Genomic DNA, 26,225 nt, shown 5'->3' on the forward strand with positions numbered 1-26,225 from the left:
TAATGTAATTGAAACAGAAAACTGACAAAATGTGCTGAATCATGATGCAGAATGTCGGTTTTTTTTCTGCGTGCAAAAAACACATTAAGTGTGAACTAGCATATTGATGAACATGAGTTTGCAGGTTTTCTGTGCAGAAAACGCGTACGAAAACTGTCAAGTGTGTTCCCTGCCTCAAAGTAAGGAAACCATTCAAGCCCCTGATAACAAGTAATTTACCAAAATTACTTCCAGTGGTAAGATATTCACATCTTAAAGTGAAAATTCAAAAAAACAAACAAAAAAACAGATATTCACCTAAGGAGAGGGAAGGCTCTGGGTCCTATAGAGCCTTCCTGGTCTCTTCATGGTCCCCGCGATCCCCCGCAGGTTCCCCCGTTAGCAGTCTACGACCCATGGGTTGTAGACTGCTCTCTTCCACTTCTGGTGGGCTTCGGGAGACTTCGGAAGCACTCGGGCTTCCACAGATGGGCTGCTCCTTACTGCGCACGTGCGTGCACTACTGAGTGCTTCTGAAGCCTCCTACAGTGGGAGAGTTGAACCAGGGATCCAGCTCTGTAACACATGTACCGTGAGAAGAACGGGAACAGGACCCAGAGCCTTCCCTCTTCCTAGGTGAGTGAGTATCTGTTTTCATTTTTACTACGGATTCTCTTTAAAGCAAAAACCTGTAAGGAGAAAATAGGCCTTTCAATGCAACAGAGGCTTCCCAGATCTTCCATGATCCCTCTGCTTCCGAAAGGAACCATTTTCATCTCTGTGGCTTTACTCCCATTCATGTATGAGTGTGACCATTCTGTGCATACACAAGGGCGGTCTGTGCATGCCCAGGAGCATGAAGCCACTCATGCATGTAGGAAAAAGTAATGTACGATCATCTTTGTGCTATTGGGCATGTGCAAACCATACTCCTGCATGCTGCTATACCATGGGCAGCATGGCCATGGAAATATATTCTGCAATCCCCTGTCAAGTAGGCATCTGTGCTGGAACAGTGGGCTACAGGATGAACAGAAAAGCCTCTGGACTATCCAGAGGTTATTTTTATTTGTTATTCCCGCTTCAGGTATGCTTTAATTACTTTTACTGTGGGAAAAAGACCAAAATTACTTACGGTAACGTCTTTTCCAGTAGTCGCGAAGACAGCACCCCTAATGAGACCTGTCTCCCTCCGAGCAACGGACAGGAAGCTGCAAAAGATTTAAAAATTTGCATAATCAGGCGGTCAATAGTATAAATAGGCATAGTCTCTCACTCTACCTTCAGTTCTATACAAACGACACGGACACCAAATGATGCTTAATGTTTTTAATATCTCTCTTTCTCTATATATATATATGCATATATATACAAATATATATATATATTATTATTATTATCTTTGTACCCAGGGTGGGTTGTAGGGGTGCTGTCTTCGCGACTACTGGAAAAGACGTTACCGTAAGTAATTTTGGTCTTTCCCAGTACGTCTGCTCAGACAGCACCCCTAATGAGACGATATACACGATACATATATATATTTAGGGAGGGACCACAGCCTGCAGAACCTTTCTGCCAAATGATAAATCAGCGTTAGCTGACACATTAAGTCTATAGTGCTTTATAAATGTATTCTGGCTGGACCAGGTAGCTGCCCTGCATATCTGTTCGATGGAGGCTCCAGCCCTCTCTGCCCATGAGGTTGAAACAGCTCGCGTCGAATGTGCTGTCACTGGTGAAGATAGCTGTCTGCCTTGAATCTGATAAGCTGTCGCTATAGCCTGTTTTATCCATCTAGCCAGAGTGGTCTTAGATGCTCCTTTTCCTTTAGATTTTCCGGAAAAGATGACAAACATTGCCTCAGTCTGTCTCCATGATTTAGTTCTTTCCAGGTAATAAAGCAGACATCTCCTTACATCTAAGAGATGCAACTCTCTTTCTTTATCATTAGCTGGATTAGCACAAAAAGAAGGAATATACAGCTCCTGAGATTTATGAAATGTCGATACAACCTTGGGAAGGAAGGCAATGTCCAACCGCAATGTAACTCGATCATCAGATATCACACAGTATGGTTCCTTGATAGAAAGAGCTTGTAATTCCCCCAGTCGTCTAGCAGTAGTGATGGCTAATAGAAATGCAGTCTTAAGGGTTACCATCTTGTCTGATGCCTGTTCTAAGGGTTCAAACGGAGCTTTGCAAAGCCCCTGAAGGACTGTATTCAAGTCCCAAGTAGGTACTCTAGACCTTATAGTAGGCTTAATCCTCTTTAAAGCTTCAAAGAAACGGATCACTAAGTGTTCCTGAGCCAGTCTCCTCTCCAAAAATACAGACAAAGCAGAAGTTTGTACTTTAAGGGTGCTTATACTGAGTCCTTTCAGGAAACCATCATGTAAAAATTCCAGCACGGATGTGACAGAGTTATTGAGCATAGATTTTTCATTGCACCATTCATTAAACACTCTCCAGGCCTTTTGATAAATCTGACGAGTCACCTTCTTTCTACTCTGGATAAGAGTTTCCGCCAATCCATCAGAGAGTCCCTTTGCCTTTAACAATTTCCACTCAGGTTCCATGCTGTAAGATGAAGTAGATGTAGATTCTGGTGAAACACAGGTCCCTGAGACAGAAGGTCCGGGAGGAGAGGAAGGGTGATTGGCTGAGATATCGTTAAAGTCTGTAGTAACGTGAACCAAGGTCTTTTTGGCCAAAATGGTGCGATCAATATCACTCGAGCCTGATCCCGTATGATCTTGTTCAAGACCTTGGGTATGAGAGGCAATGGGGGGAATGCATACATCAGATGGTGACCCCAGTTCATGGAGAAGGCATCTATCGCCCAAGGCTTGTCTCGTGGATGGAGCGAACAAAACTTCTGATACTTCGTATTTACTTTCCTGGCGAATAAATCTACCTCCGGACACCCCCATAAGTCCGTAATCTGTTGAAGGACCTCCTGCTTGAGAGTCCACTCGTTCTGGTCCAGGGTCTTTCTGCTTAAGAAGTCGGCCAGATGGTTCGATGTTCCCTTCAAATGGCTGGCGCTTAGGGAATCCAGGTTTTCCTCTGCCCAGTTTAGAATTCGAGATGACTGACGCCACAAAAGATGACTTCTTGTTCCTCCTTGGCGATTTATGTATGCCACCACACTGCTGTTGTCTGATCTTATCAAAACATGCTGGCCCTTGATGTGGCTGCTGAAAGACTGTAATGCCTGCCATACCGCTTCCAGTTCTCTGCTGTTTGACGAGCGAGACCTCAGCTTGGTTGACCAACGACCTTGGGCTGGAAGAAGATCCAGGTGGGCTCCCCATCCCCACGAACTGGCATCCGTAGTTATAATTGTCTGATTTGGATACTGCCAGAGACGCCCCCTTGAAAGATGGTCTCGAATCTGCCACCATAGCAACGATACTTTGACATCGTGCGGGATCATCACCTTCTTGTCTAGGGAAGATTGCTTCCTGTTCCAACTTCTTAAGATCCATATCTGTAAGCTTCTCGAGTGAAACTGTCCCCACTGAACCGCAGGGAACGAAGCTGTTAATAGTCCCAACATCGCCATTGCCTTTCTCAGTGAAATGCTTCTTGATGTCTGAAAAGAGAGAACAGCATTAAGTATGGAAGAGATCTTCCTATCAGGGAGAAAAACTCTTTCATTCAAAGTATCAACATTGAACCCTAGATACTCCATATTCTGGCAAGGAGATAAGGAAGACTTTTCCCAGTTTACTAGCCACCCTAACGACTGAAGGAAGGCTATGCAAGAGTCAAGATGGGAACTCACTAAGCTTGCAGATGAACCCCAAATCAGTAAATCATCCAGATAGGCTATGATATTAATTGATTGCATTCTCAAAACTGCAAGTACTTCTGCCATGACCTTAGTAAACAACCATGGTGCTGAGGCTAATCCGAAGGGGAGAGCATTAAATTGAAAGTGTCTTACCTCTCCGTCCAGCAGGACTGCAAATCTGAGGAATTGCTGCGAGGACAGGTGGATAGGAATGTGCAGGTAAGCATCTTTCAGGTCCAGGGATGCCAGGAAGCAGTCCTTCTGTAAGAGACGAATCACAGACAAAATGTTGTCCATCCTGAACCTTCTGTATGTTACTGACTTGTTTAGACCCTTCAGGTTGATAATGAAGCGGAAGTCCCCTTGAGCCTTTTTGACCAGAAATACTGGCGAATAGAACCCCTGGCCTTTCTGACATGAGGGAACCTCCCTGATTACCTTCTTGTGGAGTAGAGATTTTACCTCGTTCTGAAGAGCAAGCTGTTTTAGCCTGTTTGAAGGTAAGGGAGTGAGAAGGAATCTCTGAGGAGGCGTGACATCGAATTCTATTCTGTACCCTTCTAATACAATGTGTAGGAGCCATGGATTTGTTCTGTAGAGCTGCCATGTCTCGAAGAAGTGGGAAAGTCTTCCTCCCACTGGGAGCCTGATGTCATTGTCTATTTGACTTGGTAATCGGGGGGTTGTTGGGCTTGTTCCTCTGGTTCCTATAAGGGGCCCATCTCCTTTTTGTGTTTGCTTTATCGTTACTCTCTGGCTTTGATGGCCCACGAAAGGGCCGTTTAAACTGAAAAGATCTCTTCCTAGTGGGAAAGTTTTTCTTTGTGTCAGCTGTTCTATCTAAGGTCTCGTCCAGTTTAGAACCGAACAAAAGACCCCCTTCACAAGGAATGCCGCAGAGTTTTGACTTAGACGAGTTATCGCCTCCCCAAGTCTTAACCCAAACTCCCCTTCTGGCAGAGTTCACTAGAGCAGTGGTTCTTGCTGTTAGCTTAACAGAGTCATCAGCGGCATCAGTAAGGTAATCAGCTGCATTAAACAAGTTGGGAAAATCTTTGAGTATCTCCTCCCTAGGTACTCCTGAAGCAATCTTGGCCTGCATCTCTAAAAGCCATGTTTTCATTGATCTACCCACTGCTGTGGATGCAACTGCAGGCTTGAAGGTCAGAGAGGAAGACTCCCAGGCTCTACGTAGGATATTGTCCATCTTTTTATCGATGGGATCTTTAAGATTCCCGAAATCCTCAAATAATAGGTCAGTCTTCCTTGACACCCTAGACAATGATGGGTCAAGCTTTGGCGGAGGACCCCAAAACCCCGAATCTTCGGGACTGAAGGGATAACGTTTGGACATAGATCGCGGCCAAAAGGCCCTCTTTTCTGGCATGTCCCATTCCTTCTTAATCATAGACTTGAGAGAGGAATGGACAGGAATAAAATGTGACTGGGGGTCCGCCAAGCTCTCGTACATTTGGTCGAGGGGTGTCAAGGATTTCTGCTCAGTTTTAATACCCATGGTACTATGTAAGGCAGAAATAAAATCTCTCATCAGTTCTGGGGAGAAGGCAAATTTCTGGGGTTTATCTCCTTTTTCCCCAACTTCCTCTTCTGAAAGTTGTTCAAGAGAAGAAATCTCCCCTTCTGATAAATCGGATTCAATCACATCCTCAGCAGACCTCTTCCTCTTAGCACCGATAGGGAGAGGCAAATTCACAATAGAGCCTGCTGGGGATACTGGTGGGAGAGAGGCAGGAGGTGCATCAGAGACAATACTAGCAAGTGGATTAACTAGAGGCATAGTGACAGATGAGGCAGCAGCATCGGCTGCAGAGGAGGAAGCCATAGCAGAGTCCTTTATTTCCCTAATAGCTGTAGCCATCTCCGCTCTCATCCACCCCATCAAGTCTTTAAATACAGCAGGAGACTCATTTTTCACTACTTTATCGGTACAGGACTGGCATAATTTTCTAGAGCTGGAAGATACACGGTTATTGCAAATAGCACATCTCCTTTCAACCTTGCTGTCTGAGCGTTTGTCTTGACTGGAATGTGTCCCCGACTTATCCACCTTGTCAGACTTTTTAGGCTAAAATACAAACAAACAATAAGCCTATGTTAGCTACATAATCCTCTTAGCAGAAAAAAACCACCAACAAAACTAGATACTAGCTAAGCAGTATGCCCCGCAGACTACTTGCCAGAGAGGATTCAGAGCCAGGTTCCACAGATAATGCAGTAGAGGATCCTGCAGCGTCCTCCATGATCTCAGCCGACATCTGAGATATGGGAAACAAGGTGGCTTTTCAACTATCGGCAAAGTGATTTGCATAATTACCCCCAATCACCTGATACATTTCGTTCAGCTGGCGCTGTCCCGCCGCGGCCCCTGCCGCTAACTGCTCTGCAGCGCTTCCTGGTCACGTGGGACGCCTCTGCGTGACGACTTCCGGTTTCTCCGAGCGGAAGTTCCTGGAGCGCGCGTCTGCGCGCATAAATCTGCCGCCTTGCTGGGAGAAGCCTCCTGAATGCTGCTAGTCACATCATACCGCTCTCCCCTGGAGCGGACTATCAGGAGACCTTGCAGCAAGCCCCAGTCATCTGACCGGATGGCACCTTGAGACCTCTCCCTCCTTCACGTCCGGACAGGAAACTAGAACTGAAGGTAGAGTGAGAGACTATGCCTATTTATACTATTGACCGCCTGATTATGCAAATTTTTAAATCTTTTGCAGCTTCCTGTCCGTTGCTCGGAGGGAGACAGGTCTCATTAGGGGTGCTGTCTGAGCAGACGTACTGGGAAAAATACCCTTTATAACAACAGGTGGTAAAATCTATGTTTGATTGCAACCATGAGATTAAGAGACGCTTGTTGATTGGAAGGAAAGCTATAGCAAGTTTGGGCAAGATACTAAAGGATAGAGGCGATAAGACTACAGAGGCTAATGCTTCATACACACTTGATATAAAAGTCTTTGGAAAAGGCAAGATCACAGCCCAATTTTACCACATTCCATGTAGTATGAGAGCCATACTCTACACCAGGGCTGCCCAATAGGTCGATCGCGATCTACCGGTAGATCGCGACCGCCTCCTTGGTAGATCGCGGCCTCTTGGCCGCGTCTCGTTAATGTTTGTTGCGGCCAGCAGCTCGTGTTTAGCTGCTGGCCGCTGGCCAATAGAATGCATGCAGGCGAGGAGAGAGGGAGGAGAGAGGCGGCGCGTCCGCTGCGTCATGGCTGGGGGCGGCGGCGGGCAGCCTGTGTAATGTGCGTGTGTAACGTGCCCGGCGCCGCCCCCAGCCATGACGTAGCGGCCGCGCCGCCTCTCTCTTCGCCGCCGCTTCTCTCCTACATCCCATTGGCCTGCCAGAGTCTCTCCTCGCCGCCTCTTCTCCTCCGCCTGCAGGTACATATACCTGGCTAACCTACACTGGGGGGGGCCCTATACCTGGCTAACCTACACTGGGGGGCCCTATACCTGGCTAACCTACACTGGGGGGCCCTATACCTGGCTAACCTACACTGGGGGGCCCTATACTTGGCTAACCTACACTGGGGGGCCCTATACCTGGCTAACCTACACTGGGGGGCCCTATACCTGGCTAACCTACACTGGGGGGCCCTATACCTGGCTTACCTACACTGAGGGCCCCTATACCTGGCAAACCTACACTGAGGGCCCATATACCTGGCAAACCTACACTGAGGGCCCATATACCTGGCAAACCTACACTGAGGGCCCATATACCTGGCTAACCTACACTGAGGGCCCATATACCTGGCTAACCTACACTGAGGGCCCATATACCTGGCTAACCTACACTGAGGGCCCATATACCTGGCTAACCTACACTGAGGGCCCCTATACCTGGCAAACCTACACTGAGGGCCCCTATACCTGGCAAACCTACACTGAGGGCCCCTATACCTGGCAAACCTACACTGAGGGCCCATATACCTGGCAAACCTACACTGAGGGCCCATATACCTGGCAAACCTACACTGAGGGCCCATATACCTGGCTAACCTACACTGAGGGCCCATATACCTGGCTAACCTACACTGAGGGCCCATATACCTGGCTAACCTACACTGAGGGCCCATATACCTGGCTAACCTACACTGAGGGCACGCAACCTGTGCTGCAGGCACATACACCTGGCTAACCTACGCGGGGGGGGCGTGCTTAGCATTTGAGACGTTGGTAGATCTCCTGGCCTCGGCAAATTTAAAAGTAGCTCGCGAGCCGAAAAAGTGTGGGCACCCCTGCTCTACACAGTCTATTCTATGGAGCTGCACTCCCCATCAGATAAAATCTTTGCAAGATGCTGCACATAAAGATGCCCGTACACACTCAAAAGATCATTATCTGCAAAAGATCTGTTCCTGCAAAATATCCATTCCTGCAAAATGCATTCATAGTCTATGAGATCTGCAGATCATCATACACACCTTGTTTAACAGACGTCATCTGCATATCTGGCAATCATCTGCAGATCTGAAAATTCATCCTGGTGGATCTGATCTGCAGATGATTGTCTGTTAAACCAAGTGTGTATGATGATCTGCAGATCTCATAGACTATGAATGCATTTTGAAGGAACGGATCTTTTGCAGGAACAGATCTTTTGAGTGTGTACAGGCATCTTTGTGTGCAGCATCTTGCAAAGATTTTATCTGATGGGGAGTGCAGCTCCATAGACTAGACTGTGTAGAGTATGGCTCTCATACTACATGGAAGGGGGTAAAATTGGTCTGTGATCTTGCCTTTTCCAAAGACTTTTATCTCAAGTGTGTATGAAGCATAAGATGGATAGTATAAGTGAAGCAATGAACAACTGAAAAAATCAGTGATTGACAGAGACATCTCGCATGGACAATACATATGGTCACAAAGAGTTGGAGTCGACTGAACTAATGAGGAGGGAAATCTTCTTTAAATTATATGTGGATTATGTCCTCTTGCCTTTTCTACAGATTTAGAGATAAATCGAATTTGCCCAGGTTTTATATTGTGGTTGGAAGCATTTAGGTTGCCTCCATGCCATCTCCTAATTGTAAGCTAATTAGACCCATTTGGATGGAGCTATACTGCTGGCATGACCAAGATGGATAACCTTATATTTATCGACCTTAAAGAAAACCTGAACTGAACATTAAAAGTCAAAATAAGCATACACAAGTCATACTTACCTTCCATGTAGTCTACTCCTCAATCTCTTTCTCTTCTCCCGCGTCCTGTTTGTTCACTGTGATCAAGGGAATTTTCCGTCCTCCATTTTGAAAATGGTCATTACCCATAACAGCTTCCTGGTCAGCACACAGTTAAACTGTAACATCGCCCACTTGAGCCATAGGGAAACATGGACATTACCTGGTACATCCGTTTTCCTCTCAGCTATAACTGACAGCAACTGATATTTTACTGACAGTAACTGATATATTTCAGATCTGACAAAATATTGTCAGAACTGGAAGGGATTATTGTCAGAAGAAAATGGTGAGCTTCTGAGAGGAACTGATGGCAAGGTAACTATGTAATGTTCATTTGAAGGTACCTCATGTGTTTATTTTAAATAAATATTTTTACTCAGTACAGGTTCTCTTTAAAGAACTGACATGGAAAGATCGAGCGGCCTTTCCATGTCAGTTCACGGAGGGTGTCTCCGTGAACAGCCGGAGAGCCGCCGATCGCGGCTCGCCGGCAAAATGTAAACACCCGGGGAAGAAATCCCTGCTGTTTACATCATACGGCGCTGCTGCGCAGCAGCGCCGTAAGGCAGATTGGCGATCCCCGGCCTCTGATTGGCCGGGGATCGCCGGCATCTGATAGGCGGAAGCCTACCCTTCAATGCGCAGGACGGAACTCCGTCCTGCACATTACGGAGAGGGAGGAAGGCAGGTAAGGAGGCAGAGGGCGGAAATGGCTGCGGAGGGGGGCTTTGAGGAGCCCCCCCGCAAAACGCAGATGGCCGGCGGCGATCAGACCCCCCCCCCACAGGACATCCCCCTAGTGGGGAAAAAAGGGGGGGGGGGGAAGTCTGGTCGCCCTGGCTTCAAAGCGATCTGTGTGGTGGGCTGGAGAGCCCACGCAACACAGATCGGACCAGCATAGACTGTTCCTTAAGTGGTTAAACAAAGTTCATTTTTCCATCAGGCCAATGCCATACTAACAACCGGCCAGCGTATGGTTTGGCTTCCATCTGTAGCAGATTCTGTAGCAGACATGCTACTGCTCCAACACCTCTCTCTAGACTGCCTGTGAGGCTGCTTCTTATGCATAACTTAGCATCTAATTAACACCATATTAGTGAGGCTCTCAGCCCCACTGACAACCAGGTGTGTACCTAGGTGGGATGGGAAGGCCCGCCCTTCCTTCCCTCCCATCCCAGGAGTCCGGCCCTGAAAAAAAAAAAAAAACACAAGCAGCAAGCACCAAAATCCGGACTCCTTTCCTAGGACCACACAAGGTTTTAAAGGGACCACAGTCCAAATACCGGGGAAGTGTACCTCCCATCTAATACCCAGCCCCGATGACCCCTACAATATATATATATATATATATATATATATATATATATATATATATATATATATATATATATATATATATATATATATATATATATATATATATATTTTTTTTTTAAATAACATTGCATCATTCTCTTATATTTGCAGTGTACACACTACTCGGAATTCTAATGCTTTTACAGAGCAGGCTAGTGAACTTTTGAACTGTCCTCTGCGGGAAAAAAAACAAGAAAACAATAGTGACAGACACTTGAGATAATAAGCTTCAGAAGACAGAGCTCTCTGCGACATTGAAAGTCGTGGAGCTCAGTGGCTCTTTTGCATAGATAACAACTGGAGTTTCTCAACTCTTCCTGTATTGGAAACAATATTAGGGCTGGAACCCACAGGAGCGCTTTTGGCAGCGTTTTGGCAGCACTGCGATACGCTAGCAGTTTGCCAAAACGCTGGGCTAATGTTAATGGATGGGGCAACTTCCACAGGAGCGTTTGCGTTTCCCAGAAACGCAAACGCAGGACCTGCAGCATTTTGGGAGCGTTAGCGCTTCAATGTAAAGTATTGAAACGCTAGCAGAAACGCTCAGCAAAACCTAAACTGAGCGGTTTTGCTAGCGTTTTGTGGTTCAGCACACTGTAAACAAAATGAAAAATAATTCACAGGACCAATCAGGATAAAAACGCAAAACGCAAAACGCTAGGCACCCGCTGGGGAAAAAAATACAATGTTGCAAAACACGACCAAAAACGCGCATGAATCCGCTTGCAAACCGCTCAGACAAAACGCTAGCGGTTGCGTTTTGCGTTTGCGGTTTTCAGTGGGTTCCAGGCCTTAGACTTATGTCTCTGCTCCTAATGTTTTATTCCTTAGCTGTACTACACATACAAATCATATCAATTTTTGTTTCACTTCAGTGTCTCTTTAAACCGTCAAAACTATATTATACAAACAGTACCTAGCATGATTTGCAGTTCTGATGAAACAAATAAAAGAGGGCCAGCAGAAAGTATAATGAACTGTCAGAGGTTACTTACATCTAATTGTTCTTTAGTGGGTTCCGGGGAGCGATCTGGAATAATCAGCCCTGATGGATCATCAAATGGATCATCCAGGATCACAGTATGGTTTATTCTATAAACAGGAAAAAAACATTTCCAGGTTCACTAAAAGTAACTTGGAACCCTTCAATGGTAAACAGTGCACAACACAAAACAATATAGTATAAAGTCCGCAATCGGGAAGAAGAGGGTCTCAGAGAGCATTGGAGGGGCTGATGAGGATCGGGGAAGCCTCTGGAGAGTTCAGTGGTAAGTAACAAACTTTTCTTTTCTTTTTTTTCACTTCAGATTTGCTTTAACCACTTGAGGACCTAGGGCTTTACCCCCCTTAAGGACCGGCCACTTTTTTTCCATTCAGACCACTGCAGCTTTCACCGTTTATTGCTCGCTCATACAACCTACCACCTAAATGAATTTTGGCTCCTTTTCTTGTCACTAATAAAGCTTTCTTTTGGTGCTATTTGATTGCTCCTGCGATTTTTACTTTGTATTATATTCATCAAAAAAGACATGAATTTTGGCAAAAAAATGATTTTTTTAACTTTCTGTGCTGACATTTTTCAAATAAAGTAAAATTTCTGTATACATGCAGCGCGAAAAATGTGGACAAACATGTTTTTGATTAAAAAAAAAACATTCAGTGTATATTTATTGGTTTGGGTAAAAGTTATAGCATTTACAAACTATGGTGCAAAAAGTGAATTTTCCCATTTTCAAGCATCTATGACTTTTCTGACCACCTGACATGTTTCATGAGGGGCTAGAATTCCAGTATAGTATAAATACCCCCCAAATGACCCCATTTTGGAAAGAAGACATCCCAAAGTATTCACTGAGAGGCATAGTGAGTTCATAGAAGATATTATTTTTGTCACAAGTAAGCGGAAAATGACACTTTGTGACAAAAAAAAAAAAAATAAAGTTTCCATTTCTTCTAACTTGCAACAAAAAAAAAAAAAATGAAATCTGCCACGGACTCACCATGCCCCTCTCTGAATACCTTGAAGTGTCTACTTTCCAAAATGGGGTCATTTGTGGGGTGTGTTTACTGTCCTCGCATTTTGGGGGGTGCTAATTTGTAAGCACCCCTGTAAAGCCTAAAGGTGCTCATTGGACTTTGGGCCCCTTAGCGCAGTTAGGCTGCAAAAAAGTGCCACACATGTGGTATTGCTGTACTCAGGAGAAGTAGTATAATGTGTTTTCGGGGGTATTTTTACACATACCGATGCTGGGTGGGAGAAATATCTCTGTAAATGACAATTTTTTAATTTGTTTTACACACAATTGTCCATTTACAGAGATCTTTCTCCCACTCAGCATGGGTATGTGTACCAATACACCCCAAAACACATTATACTACTTCTCCTGAGTACGGCGATACCACATGTGTGGCACTTTTTTGCACCCTAACTGCGCTAAGGGGCCCAAAGTCGAATGAGTACCTTTAGGATTTCACAGGTCATTTTAAGAAATTTCGTTTCAAGACTACTCCTCACGGTTTAGGCCCCCTAAAATGCCAGGACAGTATAGGAACCCCACAAATGACCCCATTTAAGAAAGAAGACACCCCAAGGTATTCAGTTAGTAGTACGGTGAGTTCATAGAAGATTTTATTTTTGTCACAAGTTAGCGGAAAATGACACTTTTTGAAAAAAAAAAACAATAAAAATCAATTTCCGCTAACTTGTGACAAAAAATAAAATCTTCTATGAACTCACCGTACTACTAACAGAATACCTTGGGGTGTCTTTTTTCTAAAATGGAGTCATTTGTGGGGTTCCTATACTGTCCTGGCATTTTAGGGGCCCTAAACCGTGAGGAGTAGTCTTGAAACAAAATTTCTCAAAATTACCTGTGAAATCCTAAAGGTACTCATTGGACTTTGGGCCCCTTAGCGCAGTTAGGGTGCAAAAAAGTGCCACACATGTGGTATCGCCGTACTCGGGAGAAGTAGTACAATGTGTTTTGGGGTGTATTTTTACACATACCCATGCTGGGTGGGAGAAAAAACTCTGTAAATGGACAATTGTGTGTAAAAAAATCAAAAGATTGTCATTTACAGAGGTATTTCTCCCACCCAGCATGGGTATGTGTAAAAATCAAAAGATTGTCATTTACAGAGGTATTTCTCCCACCCAGCATGGGTATGTGTAAAAATACACCTCAAAACACATTGTACTACTTCTCCCGAGTACAGCGATACCACATGTGTGGCACTTTTTTGCACCCTAACTGCACTAAGGGGCCCAAAGTCCAATGAGTACCTTTAGGATTTCACAGGTCATTTTTGTTTCAAGACTACTCCTCACGGGTTAGGGCCCCTAAAATGCCAGGGCAGTATAGGAACCCCACTAATGACCCCATTTTAGAAAGAAGACACCCCAAGGTATTCCGTTAGGAGTATGGTGAGTTCATAGAAGTTTTTATTTTTTTGTCACAAGTTAGCGGAAATTGATTTTAATTGTTTTTTTTCACAAAGTGTCATTTTCCGCTAACTTGTGACAAAAAATAAAATCTTCTTTGAACTCACCATACTCCGTACGGAATACCTTTGGGTGTCTTCTTTCTAGAATGGGGTCATTTGTGGGGTTCCTATACTGCCCTGGCATTTTAGGGGCCCTAAACCGTGAGGAGTAGTCTTGAAACCAAATGTCGCAAAATGACCTGTGAAATCCTAAAGGTACTCATTGGACTTTGGGCCCCTTAGCGTACTTAGGGTGTAAAAAAGTGCAACACATGTGGTACTGCCGTACTCAGGAGAAGTAGTATAATGTGTTTTGGGGTGTATTTTTACACATACCCATGCTAAGTGGGAGAAATATCTCTGTAAATGACAATTGTTTGATTTTTTTTACACACAATTGTCCATTTACATAGAAATTTCTTCCACCCAGCATGGGTATGTGTAAAAATACACCCCAAAACACATTATACTACTTTTCCTGAGTACGGCGGTACCACATGTGTGACACTTTTTTGCAGCCTAGGTGCGCTAAGGGGCCCAACGTCCTATTCACAGGTCATTTTGAGGCATTTGTTTTCTAGACTACTCCTCACGGTTTAGGGCCCCTAAAATGCCAGGGCAGTATAGGAACCCCACAAGTGACACCATTTTAGAAAGAAGACACCCCAAGGTATTCCGTTAGGTGTATGGCGAGTTCATAGAAGATTTTATTTTTTGTCACAAGTTAGTGAAAAATGACACTTTGTGAAAAAAAACCAATAAAAATCAATTTCCGCTTTTGACAAAAAATAAAATCTTCTATGAACTCGTCATACACCTAACAGAATACCTCGGGGTGTCTTTTTTTCTAAAATGGGGTTACTTGTGGAGTTCCTATACCGTCCTGGCATTTTACGGGCCCAAAACCGTGAGTAGTCTGGAAACCAAATGTCTCAAAATGACTGTTCAGGGGTATAAGCATCTGCAAATTTTGATGACAGGTGGTCTATGAGGGGGCGAATTTTGTGGAACCGGTCATAAGCAGGGTGGCCTTTTAGATGACAGGTTTTATTGGGCCTGATCTGATGCATAGGAGTGCTAGGGGGGTGACAGGAGGTGATTGATGGGTGTCTGAGGGGGTGGTTAGAGGGGAAAATAGATGCAATCAATGCACTGGGGAGGTGATCGGAAGGGGGTCTGAGGGGGATCTGAGGGTTTGGCCGAGTGATCAGGAGCCCACACGGGGCAAATTAGGGCCTGATCTGATGGGTAGGTGTGCTAGGGGGTGACAGGAGGTGATTGATGGGTGTCTCAAGGTGTGATTAGAGGGGGGAATAGATGCAAGCAATGCACTGGCGAGGTGATCAGGGCTGGGGTCTGAGGGCATTCTGAGGGTGTGGGCGGGTGATTGAGTGCCCTAGGGGCAGATAGGCGTCTAATCTGATAGGTAGCAGTGACAGGGGGTGATTGATGGGTAATTAGTGGGTGTTTAGGGTAGAGAACAGATGTAAACACTGCACTTGGGAGGTGATCAGACGTCGGATCTGCGGGCGATCTATTGGTGTGGGTGGGTGATCAGATTGCCCGCAAGGGGCAGGTTAGGGGCTGATTGATGGGTGGCAGTGACAGGGGGTGATTGATGGGTGGCAGTGACAGGGGGTGATTGATGGGTGATTGACAGGTGATTGACAGGTGATCAGTGGGTTATTACAGGGAAGGACAGATGTAAATAATGCCCTGGCGAATTGATAAGGGGGGGGGGTCTGAGGGCAATCTGAGCGTGTAGGCGGGTGATTGGGTGCCCGCAAGGGGCAGATTAGGGTCTGATCTGAAGGGTAACAGTGACAGGTGGTGATAGGGGGTGATTGATGGGTGATTGATGGGTAATTAGTGGGTGTTTAGAGGAGAGAATAGATGAAAACACTGCGCTTGGGTGGTGATCTGATGTCGGATCTGCGGGCGATCTATTGGTGTGGGTGGGTGATCAGTTTGCCCGCAAGGGGCAGGTTAGGGGCTGATTGATGGGTGGCAGTGGCAGGGGGTGATTGATGGGTGGCAGTGACAGGGGGTGATTGATGGTTGATTGACAGGTGATTGACAGGTGATCAGTGGGTTTTTACAGGGAAGGACAGATGTAAATAATGCCCTGGCGAATTGATAAGGGGGGGGGGTCTGAGGGCAATCTGAGCGTGTAGGCGGGTGATTGGGTGCCCGCAAGGGGCAGATTAGGGTCTGATCTGATGGGTAACAGTGACAGGTGGTGATAGGGGGTGATTGATGGGTGATTGATGGGTAATTAGTGGGTGTTTAGAGGAGAGAATAGATGTAAACACTGCGCTTGGGTGGTGATCTGATGTCGGATCTGCGGGCGATCTATTGGTGTGGGTGGGTGATCAGATTGCCCGCAAGGAGCAGGTTAGGGGCTGATTGATGGGTGGCAGTGACAGGGGGTGATTGACAGGTGATCAGGGGGGATAGATGCATACAGTACATGGGGGGGGGGTCTGGGGGGGTCTGGGGAGAATCTGAGGGGTGGGGGGTGATCAGGAGGGAGCAGGGGGCAGGGGGGGGGGATAAAAAAAATAGCGTTGACAGATAGTGACAGGGAGTGATTGATGGGTGATTAGGGGGGTGATTGGGTGCAAACAGGGGTCTGGGGGGTGGGCAGGGGGGGGTCTGATGGGTGCTGTGGGCAATCTGGGGCAGGGGGGGTGGGGAAATCAGTGTGCTTGGTGCAGACTAGGGTGGTTGCAGCCTGCCCTGGTGGTCCCTCGGACACTGGGACCACCAGGGCAGGAGGCAGCCTGTATAATACACTTTGTAAACATTACAAAGTGTATTATACACTTTGTATGCGGCAATCGTCGGGTTAACATCCCGCCTGCGCTTCTGTATGGCCGGCGGGATGTTGCGGCGGGTGAGCGGCGCCAGGCGGAGGCGGAGGATCGCGTCACTGATGACGCGATCGCTCCGCCCATGCCCCTACAAGGACCGCCGCCATTTGTCAATACGGCGGTCCTTGCGGGGTCCACTTCCCGGCCGCCATTTGTCAATACGGCGGTCGGGAAGTGGTTAAAGATCCAAAATAAATTAATTGCACTTCTGCAATTCATGCATGTCTTAATAGATTACATTTGTGTCGTTTCTGTGATGTGATACCTGAAAATAGATCAAACTAATTTGAATATTAGTAATAAAACTGTCATTTAAGAAATTCACTACAAAAATGTTCCCATATGGGCACAAGTGGAATATGAAAAGAATGTGCTTTCGGACAGAAAGGAGAAGTGTTAAGATCTACTGTAAAAACTTATAAATATTTAATATATTCTTCACATATGGTTTACATCATTTTGCTATTCAGACAGCAGTAGCAGGAACATGTTTTACACAATGGCTAATTATCTGCAATAGTCTAGATATTCCTGTTTCTGCTGAAACAGGGATACTATGCAAAAGAAGCTCATTCTTTATTCACACAAGTTGATTTAGTCCCTGTTTATTTTCCTCCTTCTCTGAAGGTACCCAGAAACTTTATATTAAGTTGACAGACTGGCAAGCACATTGGGAAGGCTATCTGTAGGCATGCCTGCTGTTTCATTACATAGTTGGGCAACTTATCTGCATAAAAAAAAAAATCGACTAGAAAAACTCAATTCATTGCCAACATGTCAATGGAGAGGTGATGCTAACCTGAAAATTGTGCAAAATAAATAAATAAAAAAAAAATTTCAACCCAAATATTGATTTTTGGACAGACATTGTTTGCAGTGCAGATCGTAAGCTGAACTAGCCAACACAACTATCATGCCTATTTTGAAGTTGAAAGTTTGAGGTACTCATAAAGGAATATATAAGTCCCCCTTGTACTGGTAGGAAGTAGATCTGTGCCAAAATGACAGCACATGATTGGATGGTCTTGATACCAGACATTAGAACAAAGGGAAAGGGCAGAAACCTAACGTGACAATCCCCTCATCTATGAGTATTAAGTTATAGCTTTAAATAGCAAACAACATTAACACAATGATCTGAAAATGCAGCTTAAGTGGTCCTTGAATAGTAAGTGGTCTTTGGCTATATTCACACTTGCATGACGTATGCGTTTTAGTGCATGTGCATTACAACATGCACATCTATGGCACTAAATAATACATTTCAATGTAAAATGTTAAGGGGGGGGGGTTGTTGCTGGTTTTTTTGCAGTTTTTTCTCCATTGAATGTTGAATTATTCCATTCTTTAACATGAGCTGCCAGCATGTGTAAAATGCAAAGAACAGCATGCGGTGTGAATGGAACTGTGAAAATACTCTGACAGCACATTATTATTATTTTTATGTACAGTGGCTTCTATGTACTGAAACCTCAGCTTACCGGATATCCTGGAATGGAACAAAGTCCTTATCTACAAAAGTCTCATTGATTTTCTTCAATACATCCATTCCTTCTGTGACTTCTCCAAACACTGTGTGCACTCCATCAAGATAATCCAGATTCTCCCCTGTGGTAATCAGAAACTGCAAAAAAAAAAGGGTAAAATATTATATTACTATAACATATAAAGGCAAATAAGAGTGCAAGTTTTGAGGACTTATTTAATAATGCATGCATTAGTTACAAGCTGCCAGTTTGCTACATAACACTCCTACGTATAAAAAAAAAAGAAAAAAGAACAAGCGACAGGAAATGTACCAGCTACTATGTAGGAACACAAAGGTTAACCATGACTATACTACACGTAGTCTATCAATGTGATTTAGGGTCATAGATGCACACCCAGGAAGTTACAGATGAGTGCAATGGTCAGCCTGTCAGAGCACACACAGGCAATTCCAATGTCTCCACAATCAACCAGCACTTCAATGTATATAATTCTGAAATGGCAAGGCTTTATTCAGGAGTAGAAGCTTTAATTGACAGTGACAAGCCGATACACCAAACAGCCAAAGTTCAAGTCCTTTCCAAAGACAAGGTGTGCAACTGTAGTATAAGAAGATAGCAGCATGGATATTATCACATCCTAATGCACAAGCTCATGTCTCTGGAGGGATGTAAGGGTACAGACATATGTCACTGTATCAGGCACAACTCCTTCCCTTACAAGCCAAAGAAAGTGTGAAGCAAGCAACAGTTTGTGATACAGGGCAGCAATGGCAGCCTCCATTTTATTATGGACTATTCATTTATTTAAGTTAGGCACATATTGATGCATTGCAGTGCAGAGTACACTGAAAAAACTCATCTCATAAATCAGTCGTTTTGCAGAGCACAGACTTTAATGTTCCTCTTCCTGATCTAGAGCAGTGACAGTACACCTACTCACTGATTTGATGTCTTTCAACCAATTTTCAGCAATTTATACAGACAAAAAACACAAATGTGTTTTATTTTATGTAAAGATGCCCATTGCCTACTAATAAAAATGTTGATATCTGATCACTTCAGTGCTATCTCCTGAGGCTTTCCCAGCACCACCACCACCACAAAAAGGGGAGGGGTGGACAGCGTACAAGAAGCAGCAGCTGTGTTGGATATATGCACATTTTATTCACTGGGTCCTTCTAGAATGTAGCCAGATGTGAGTGTTTTTTACTGTTTTTATGATCTGGATCCTTTTTTGTTTTTAGAAAATAAACAACATTTGTAACAGTATGTTCTTAGAGGTGTTCCCTTTTTTTATGGTGCATCTGCACTATTATATTGATTCAGCATAAAATGATGGTGACGTGAAACACCTTACTGATGAAGAGGACCACTTGAACTGTAGATGCATTAATGAGCCAGAAAGAAAAAAACTACTTATGGTTTGGGACTCTAGTAAGCCTTCCTTGCCTTTTGTGGTGCTAGGAAATCCTCAGGAGATAGCAATGAAATGTTCAAATATCACAATCACACCGAAGATCAGTCCGCTTACTACCTAGGTAGCTGTAGCACAGGACTCATTTTTCTTTTGAATGATGCAATCTTGATTGTATAGGTCTTAACACATTTATGTAGTACAGGGGTAAAAAGAAGAAAATATACCTTAAATGTATACTTTAGGTAGGCCCTCATATTACATAGAAGTGGGAGTATTGTACAGTCAATATTGTATTATTATTGTGTACCTTTACTTTATTGTCCCTTCAAGATATTGCCAATGCGGTTTATTCTTGCATTAAAGCGTGCCTCCAGTTTTCTAGTAATAAAATCTCATCGACCTCTAACTCACCATCTGTATCTGTTTCAAGTATTTTAACAGGCTCCATTACAAGGACATGCATTAGTAATACATTTTTGTTTATTCTGGAGATTTTTTTTTTTTTTTTTTACAATGCTCTCTGCTCTAAAGCTCTACTTGCTTTGTTGTGAAAAGGGGTGAAAAAGGATGTAAGAATTATTGTTTAAATTGGGTTATTGGCCTGTGGCCTATAGTATGTCTGCCCATTAGTAATTCCCCCAATATTCACTGCTGTCATTTTCTGTCACTTACCTGTGAGCCATGCTGATCATTTCCATTATTCACCATTGACACTGTTCCCATTTTTTTGTGCTTTATTCGTGGAACTTTTTCAGATTCAAAATAACGAGCCTGGTCTCCATATAGTTTACTGAAGGGAAGAAAATATATATATATATTTTATTGGCATAGCCTGTGGTGCATACTGTATAAGCTCTAAAGCAAAGTTTTTTTGTTTTTTTTTGGAGGGGGTGAAAAAAAATATAGATTCTAGAATCTTGGTTTATATTCCAGTTAATTATTATAATGAGTAACAAATCCCAAATTATTTATCAAGTGATATCTTCAGGTAATCCACTACAACCTTATAACCAGGAATAGTTAGTATTTGACATTTGCAGCGTCTCTTTATGTCAACAGCACACCATCATATTCACAGGCATGTAGAATAATACTCCCCTCAGAATACATACATGTGAGCAATCATTTGTGACGATATCTGCAATGTCACTCATTTGTTTCAGGGCCCTTGTGCTTGAGGAATGGCTTTTTGAAACTTGACCACTAATGATCTAATCTTTGTCATCCAATTTTACCAAATCTATGTGGTATAAGGGTAAATTGAATGAATATAGTGAATGGATAATTTAGGCAGTTTCCTGATAGTACATACAAATGGTAAGATCAGATGAAAAAGATTGGATCGTTAGTGGCCACCATTAAACAAACTAATGCCATTGCAGATCTGTGGATTCTGGTAGTAAGGTTTACTATCAGAGTGCGCGATCTGTGGGTTCCCTTGTATCACAGGTGCTGCTACCTGTATAGAACAGTGCTGGATATGGAGACAAAAAAGGAGAAAAAGCGCACACTGTGATACTAGTAGGTGAAGGCTCTAGGCCCTACAGGAAAGGTCTCACCTGGTTGTCGAGGCTGGAGAAACCTATATAGGTTTGCCAGCTGTCACGCTTGTGTCCCTCTTATGCCGGGGACCTGGCTTGCACGGATAGCCTCGCGGTCTTGGATGGTGATCCGGTCAGGATTCCACGGTGATTCTTTGGAATACGCTGCGGTGGGCGTGTAAACGTTTTTCTGCGCTCAGCCAGAACGAGCCTGATTTCCCGGCTCTAAGTGTAGTAGGTGATAAAAACAGCTAGCAAAGCCAGGTGTTAGCCGCAATAATATGCAAAGGATGTGTTTGAAATCTTTATTGCGACGCGTTTCCCAGCGTTACAGCTGGCAACCCTATATAGGTTTCTCCAGCCTCAACAACCAGGTGAGACCTTTCCTATAGGGCCTAGAACCCTCACCTAATGCCATTGCATGCATTGTTACAAATTATTATTCAAATGTATACATTTTGAGGGGCAGTATTATTTTGCATTGCCGGTTGATTTGATGGCGTGTGGTAGTAATAATAAACAGAAGTTGCAAATTTAAAAGGATTTTATATCCTGGTTATTGAGTCATAGCAACCACCCCACTCACCCAAAAATGCACTACCTCCCTGTCGGCTGCCTCTAAATATAATGCGCAAAGAGAAATGTTGTGCGTTATGCTCCCCACCACTGCATTCAGCTCCATTGTGGACATGAGATGAAACAAGGCTGAGCAAGGTAATGATCCCTAGAAATATATTTGAGGGTATTTCTTTAAAATGCTGAATCTGCGGGTAAAAATTTAAGTGCACTCTTACCACTTTCATAAGGATTTAAAAGACAAGTAGCAGCCAGGTGCTGCTAATCAAATGCACTTGAGTAACTATGTCAGTAAAAGCAGAGGTTCTGGAAGGTTGCTGGTCTGTAGCATTCAGGTATGAGTTAACACAATGCCAAGGAGAAAAGACAAGTGGGACAAAGTTCCTCCACAATAATGTGAGAGACTAATAAAAATGTACAGAAAATGATTTGCTTCAAGTTATTGCTGCTCAGGCTAGTTATTCAAACTAGTAAATCATGGGTGTACTTGCACAAGTGGCTTCTCCATTTTGACTTTATATTTGTTAAATATAGGTATGGTCGAATCTATCGTGTGATGTTTTATTTTCCTGATACATAACACCTTATAATAGTTATACACATTTTTCTCATGACTGAACAAAACTGAGCCAAACAGACTTACCTAAAAATAGATTCCCCTCCTCGTCCTGTTCCCAGAGGATCACCAGTCTGAATGATAAAATCCCTCTGACATAAAAGACACATAAAATGTAAATTGGTATAGATATACTAAAACAATTGGAAGCAGATTAGAATACAGGGTGCTTTCCCTTTCAATGGAACGCATTCAGCCATCTTGTAGACCACTGTTGGTAGCGAAGAGGAATGCAGCATCCCTGGCCCCTGCTAAATAAAAATCGAATGTGCATACTAAAGTTTACGATTTACTAGCATTCACTAGTTCTGTTATGGATTTCTACACTTCCATTTACTGAGTCTTTTCTATAAAGGGGTTTGTGCCACAGCAATTCTGCAAGGTACAGGTTCAGCATGTAATGACAGGCACCGTACTGCCTTCTATTACTATTTTACACTCCATCACATGTTCAACATTTTGAGTGTGAAGCATTCACAGGACTGGTGATGTTGTGGTTCTCAGGTCTATGTATACATCTTTCAGTCAGGAATTTGCTATATGCCTTTTAAACAAAATGACCAGTAGGGTCTATGTAACAAAACCAACTAGAAGTCAATCTAACAGAGAATAATGGCCTCAATTCACTAATCAGTTTAGACTAGTCTACAGATGGTTTTTAGTCTACTGATGGTTTGGTGTAATGTTTTAGACCTGTTTTTAGACCTGGTCTAACATTCAGTAATTATACAATTCACAAAGGCAAACAAGGAGTAACCATGCCCACTTTTTCTGACAAAGATTAGACCAGCTGATTTCTGTGGGTAAAGTAATTCTGTGAGGGATTTTAGATGTGAGGATGGAACCTTTTGAATTAATTATGCAGGAGTTTAACTGTATGCAGAGGAGAGCTCATCAGAGGAGAAGGCTGTCATAGCTACTGGTTTGTGAATTGCATCTTTTGATCATTTCCCCTGCTTTACCCACCTAATTACCAAATGCTTTAGACCAGGTCTTTGATGCAACTGACCAAACCATCAGTAGACTAAAAACCATTAGTAGACTTGTCTAAACTGCTTAGTGAATTGAGGCCAATGAATACATTTTATTTACTAAATTATTTAAAAACATTATAAAAAAAAAAATAATTATGGCATGCAAAAATTCTGCTTTGCATAGCATTTTAGTAACCAGGGCTGTGGAGTCAGAGTTGGGGACATTTTTGGTACCTGGAGTCGGAGTTGGAGTCTGAGGTTTTATAAACTGAGGAGTCGGAGACGGATGATTTTTGTAGAAAATTCTCAGCCCTGGTAAGTATTAGACTAAGGAGTCAGAGTCGAGGAGTCTGAGCCATTTTGGGTACCTGGAGTCAGAGTTGGAGTCGGAGGTTTCATAAAGTGGGGAGTCAGAGTTGGATGATTTTTGTACCGACTCCACAGCCCTGTTAGTAAGCAGGCTTTCTGATCCCTTTCAGCCCCTTACACACTCCTAGGAGTTCTGGTTTACCAAGAGCTTGCTGTGTAATCTGTAACTCTGGGTGTTTCAAGTCCTATCCCATAGAACCATATTAATTCATGCCAGTCACTGTTGAGGATCAATCAATCTAAAAACAGTCTGTATGCATGTTGGATTAATTTGGCTCTGTAATATTAACAAGACGACACATCATTGCATTCCAGTGGTCCTGGAGGTGTTTAGCCATCAGGGACAACAAAGGGATGCTTTGCATATTCGGCAGCAATGCACCGTGGGACAAATGCTCACTTCAACCCGAATAATCGTAAATACATTATGTTTTAAGAAGGCAAAAAATTCTGCCTTATGTAGAATTTTAGTAAGCCTCTTTGACCCCTTTCAGCTCCTTGCACACTCATAGGAGTTTTGGTTTACCATGAGCTTGCTGGGCAATCTGCAACTCTGTGTACGACAGGTACACCTTCTCACCTAGCATGTCAGGATGTAGTTGAACAATCATCCGACCCATGACGACTCAGTTTATGAAACCATCGACTCTGACTCCAGGTACCCCAAATTGTTCCAACTACTCGACTCCTTATGTCTACTACTTACCAGGGCTGTGGATTTGGTACAAAAATCATCCGACTCCTTAGTTTATGAAAATTGTTCCGACTACACAGCCCTGTTGAACAATGCACACCATATGGTATAGCCCAGTGTGCAATGGGTGCTCAAACCCTGGTTAACCACTTCCCGACCGCCTAACGCACAGAGGCGGCCGGGAAGTGGAGCCCTGAAGGACCGGCTCACCCACAGAGGCGGCGGTCCTTCTAAGGGCATGGGCGGAGCGATCGCGTCATCCGTGACGCGATCCTCCGCCCGGGATCGTTACTCGGGCATTTTGTCTCCGCTCGCCGGCCACTTAGAGCCGGCGAGCGGAGGAATCCGCATAATTGCCCAATCAGGGAGTATAAGGCACTTTGTTAGGTAAACAAAGTGCCTTATACGTGCTTCCTCCTCGCCTCGTGGTCTCATTGTTGCAGAGACCACTAGCGAGGAGGAAGCACATTGTAAGTAGCCAGCACACGTGTTTTTTTTGCCCACAGAGTCCCTGATCTCCCACCCCAGGCCTCATACCCCCCCTGATAACCCCAGCAGACCCCTGCCCAGCACCCTTGCACCCCTGCAAACCCCCCCACCTGCCACTAACTAGCGACGCTGCCCTTTAGTTTAGGTCCCTAACTGCCTCCTAATCACCCCTGATCCCCCCCCTACCTTTAGATCACCCCCAGACCCCATCCCAGACTACCCCCCTGTATACTGTATACATCTGTATACAGCTACCTTATCCCCTGATCCCCCTCTGATCACCTGTCTATCACCTGTCCATCACCCCTTAGCACCCCCACCCATCAGAGCAGACCCTAACTGCCCCGCGGGGGTAACCGATCACCTGCCCAGGCCCTCGATTGCCCTCATACCCCCCTTCTGATTACATCCCCTGCTCTTTGTTTACATCTGTCCTCCCCAGCGATCACTAACTGATCTGCGATCAGTAACCCCCTGTGTCTGCCTCTCATCAGATCAGGACTCAGTCTGCCCCGTGCAGGCTCCTGATCAACCCCCCACCCCCTCAAATCGCCCTCAGACCCCCCCCCCTAATCACCGTCCAAGTGCATTGTATTTGACTGTGCTGCGCTTGTATTCGATTGTGCTGCGCTTGTATTCGATTGTGCTGTAATTGTATTTTATTGTCCCGTGATCGACTTTGATTGCCCCGTGATTGTTTGATTGCCTGAGACCCCACTTCCCGCTACACCCAATCCCACCCTCCCCCCATCACCTTCCGAGTGCATCAGATTTGCTTGTGCTGTGATTGGAGTCGATTGTGCTGTAATTGTATTTGATTGTCCCGTGATTGTTTGATTGCCTCTGAGACCCCACTTCCCACCAACCCCAATACCTCTCAAATACTCCCTTTTTGCTAGGTAGGTGCTCTTTTTTTCTGGGTAGTCTCGGAGGAAAACCCCATAAATTTAGTAATCCACAATGGCAAGAAGGGGGCTTTCCGATGACGAGGTATACAGGTACATGGACCAGTCGGATGAGTTCTTTTGGGAAGAATCATCCGTCGAATCTTGCGGGTCCGAATTTGAACCTGTAGAAAGCAGTGGTTCCTTGACCGAAAGTGATGACGAGGCTATGGTCCCGGCTAGAGCCAGGCGTACCAGACCCCAAGTCGTTAGACCGCAGGTGGCGCAGGATCCGCCTCAAGGGCAGCAGGGTGGTGCTAGCGCTGATGATAGTTTTCTTGGTGAGGCAGGCACCAGCAGCGTAGCATCTCCTGGACTTAGTGCCAGTGCTTCCGTAGACCCTGGCGAAGTGGTGAGCGTCAGCATGGAAGTTGAAACTGGTACGGTGGCAAGTGCAGTAGTACCCCCATCGCAG

At 44.5% G+C, this 26,225-nt stretch overlaps 1 protein-coding gene across 1 annotated transcript in view; it reads right to left on the reverse strand.

Annotated features, from left to right (window-relative positions):
- The window catches only part of PPIL4 (peptidylprolyl isomerase like 4), a 62,145-nt gene that overhangs the window by 17,864 nt on the left and 18,056 nt on the right, over positions 1 to 26,225 (reverse strand). Inside the window, exons 3-6 of the mRNA XM_068231728.1 lie at positions 22,368 to 22,432; positions 20,280 to 20,397; positions 18,182 to 18,324; positions 11,340 to 11,436 (exon numbers count right to left, since the gene is read on the reverse strand). Coding sequence (XP_068087829.1) covers positions 11,340 to 11,436; positions 18,182 to 18,324; positions 20,280 to 20,397; positions 22,368 to 22,432 — 423 coding nt within the window. The remainder of the gene's footprint in view (positions 1 to 11,339; positions 11,437 to 18,181; positions 18,325 to 20,279; positions 20,398 to 22,367; positions 22,433 to 26,225) is intronic.

This window comes from Hyperolius riggenbachi, chromosome 4 (genome assembly GCF_040937935.1).
Source record: "Hyperolius riggenbachi isolate aHypRig1 chromosome 4, aHypRig1.pri, whole genome shotgun sequence".
NCBI classification, from domain to species: Eukaryota; Metazoa; Chordata; class Amphibia; order Anura; family Hyperoliidae; genus Hyperolius; species Hyperolius riggenbachi.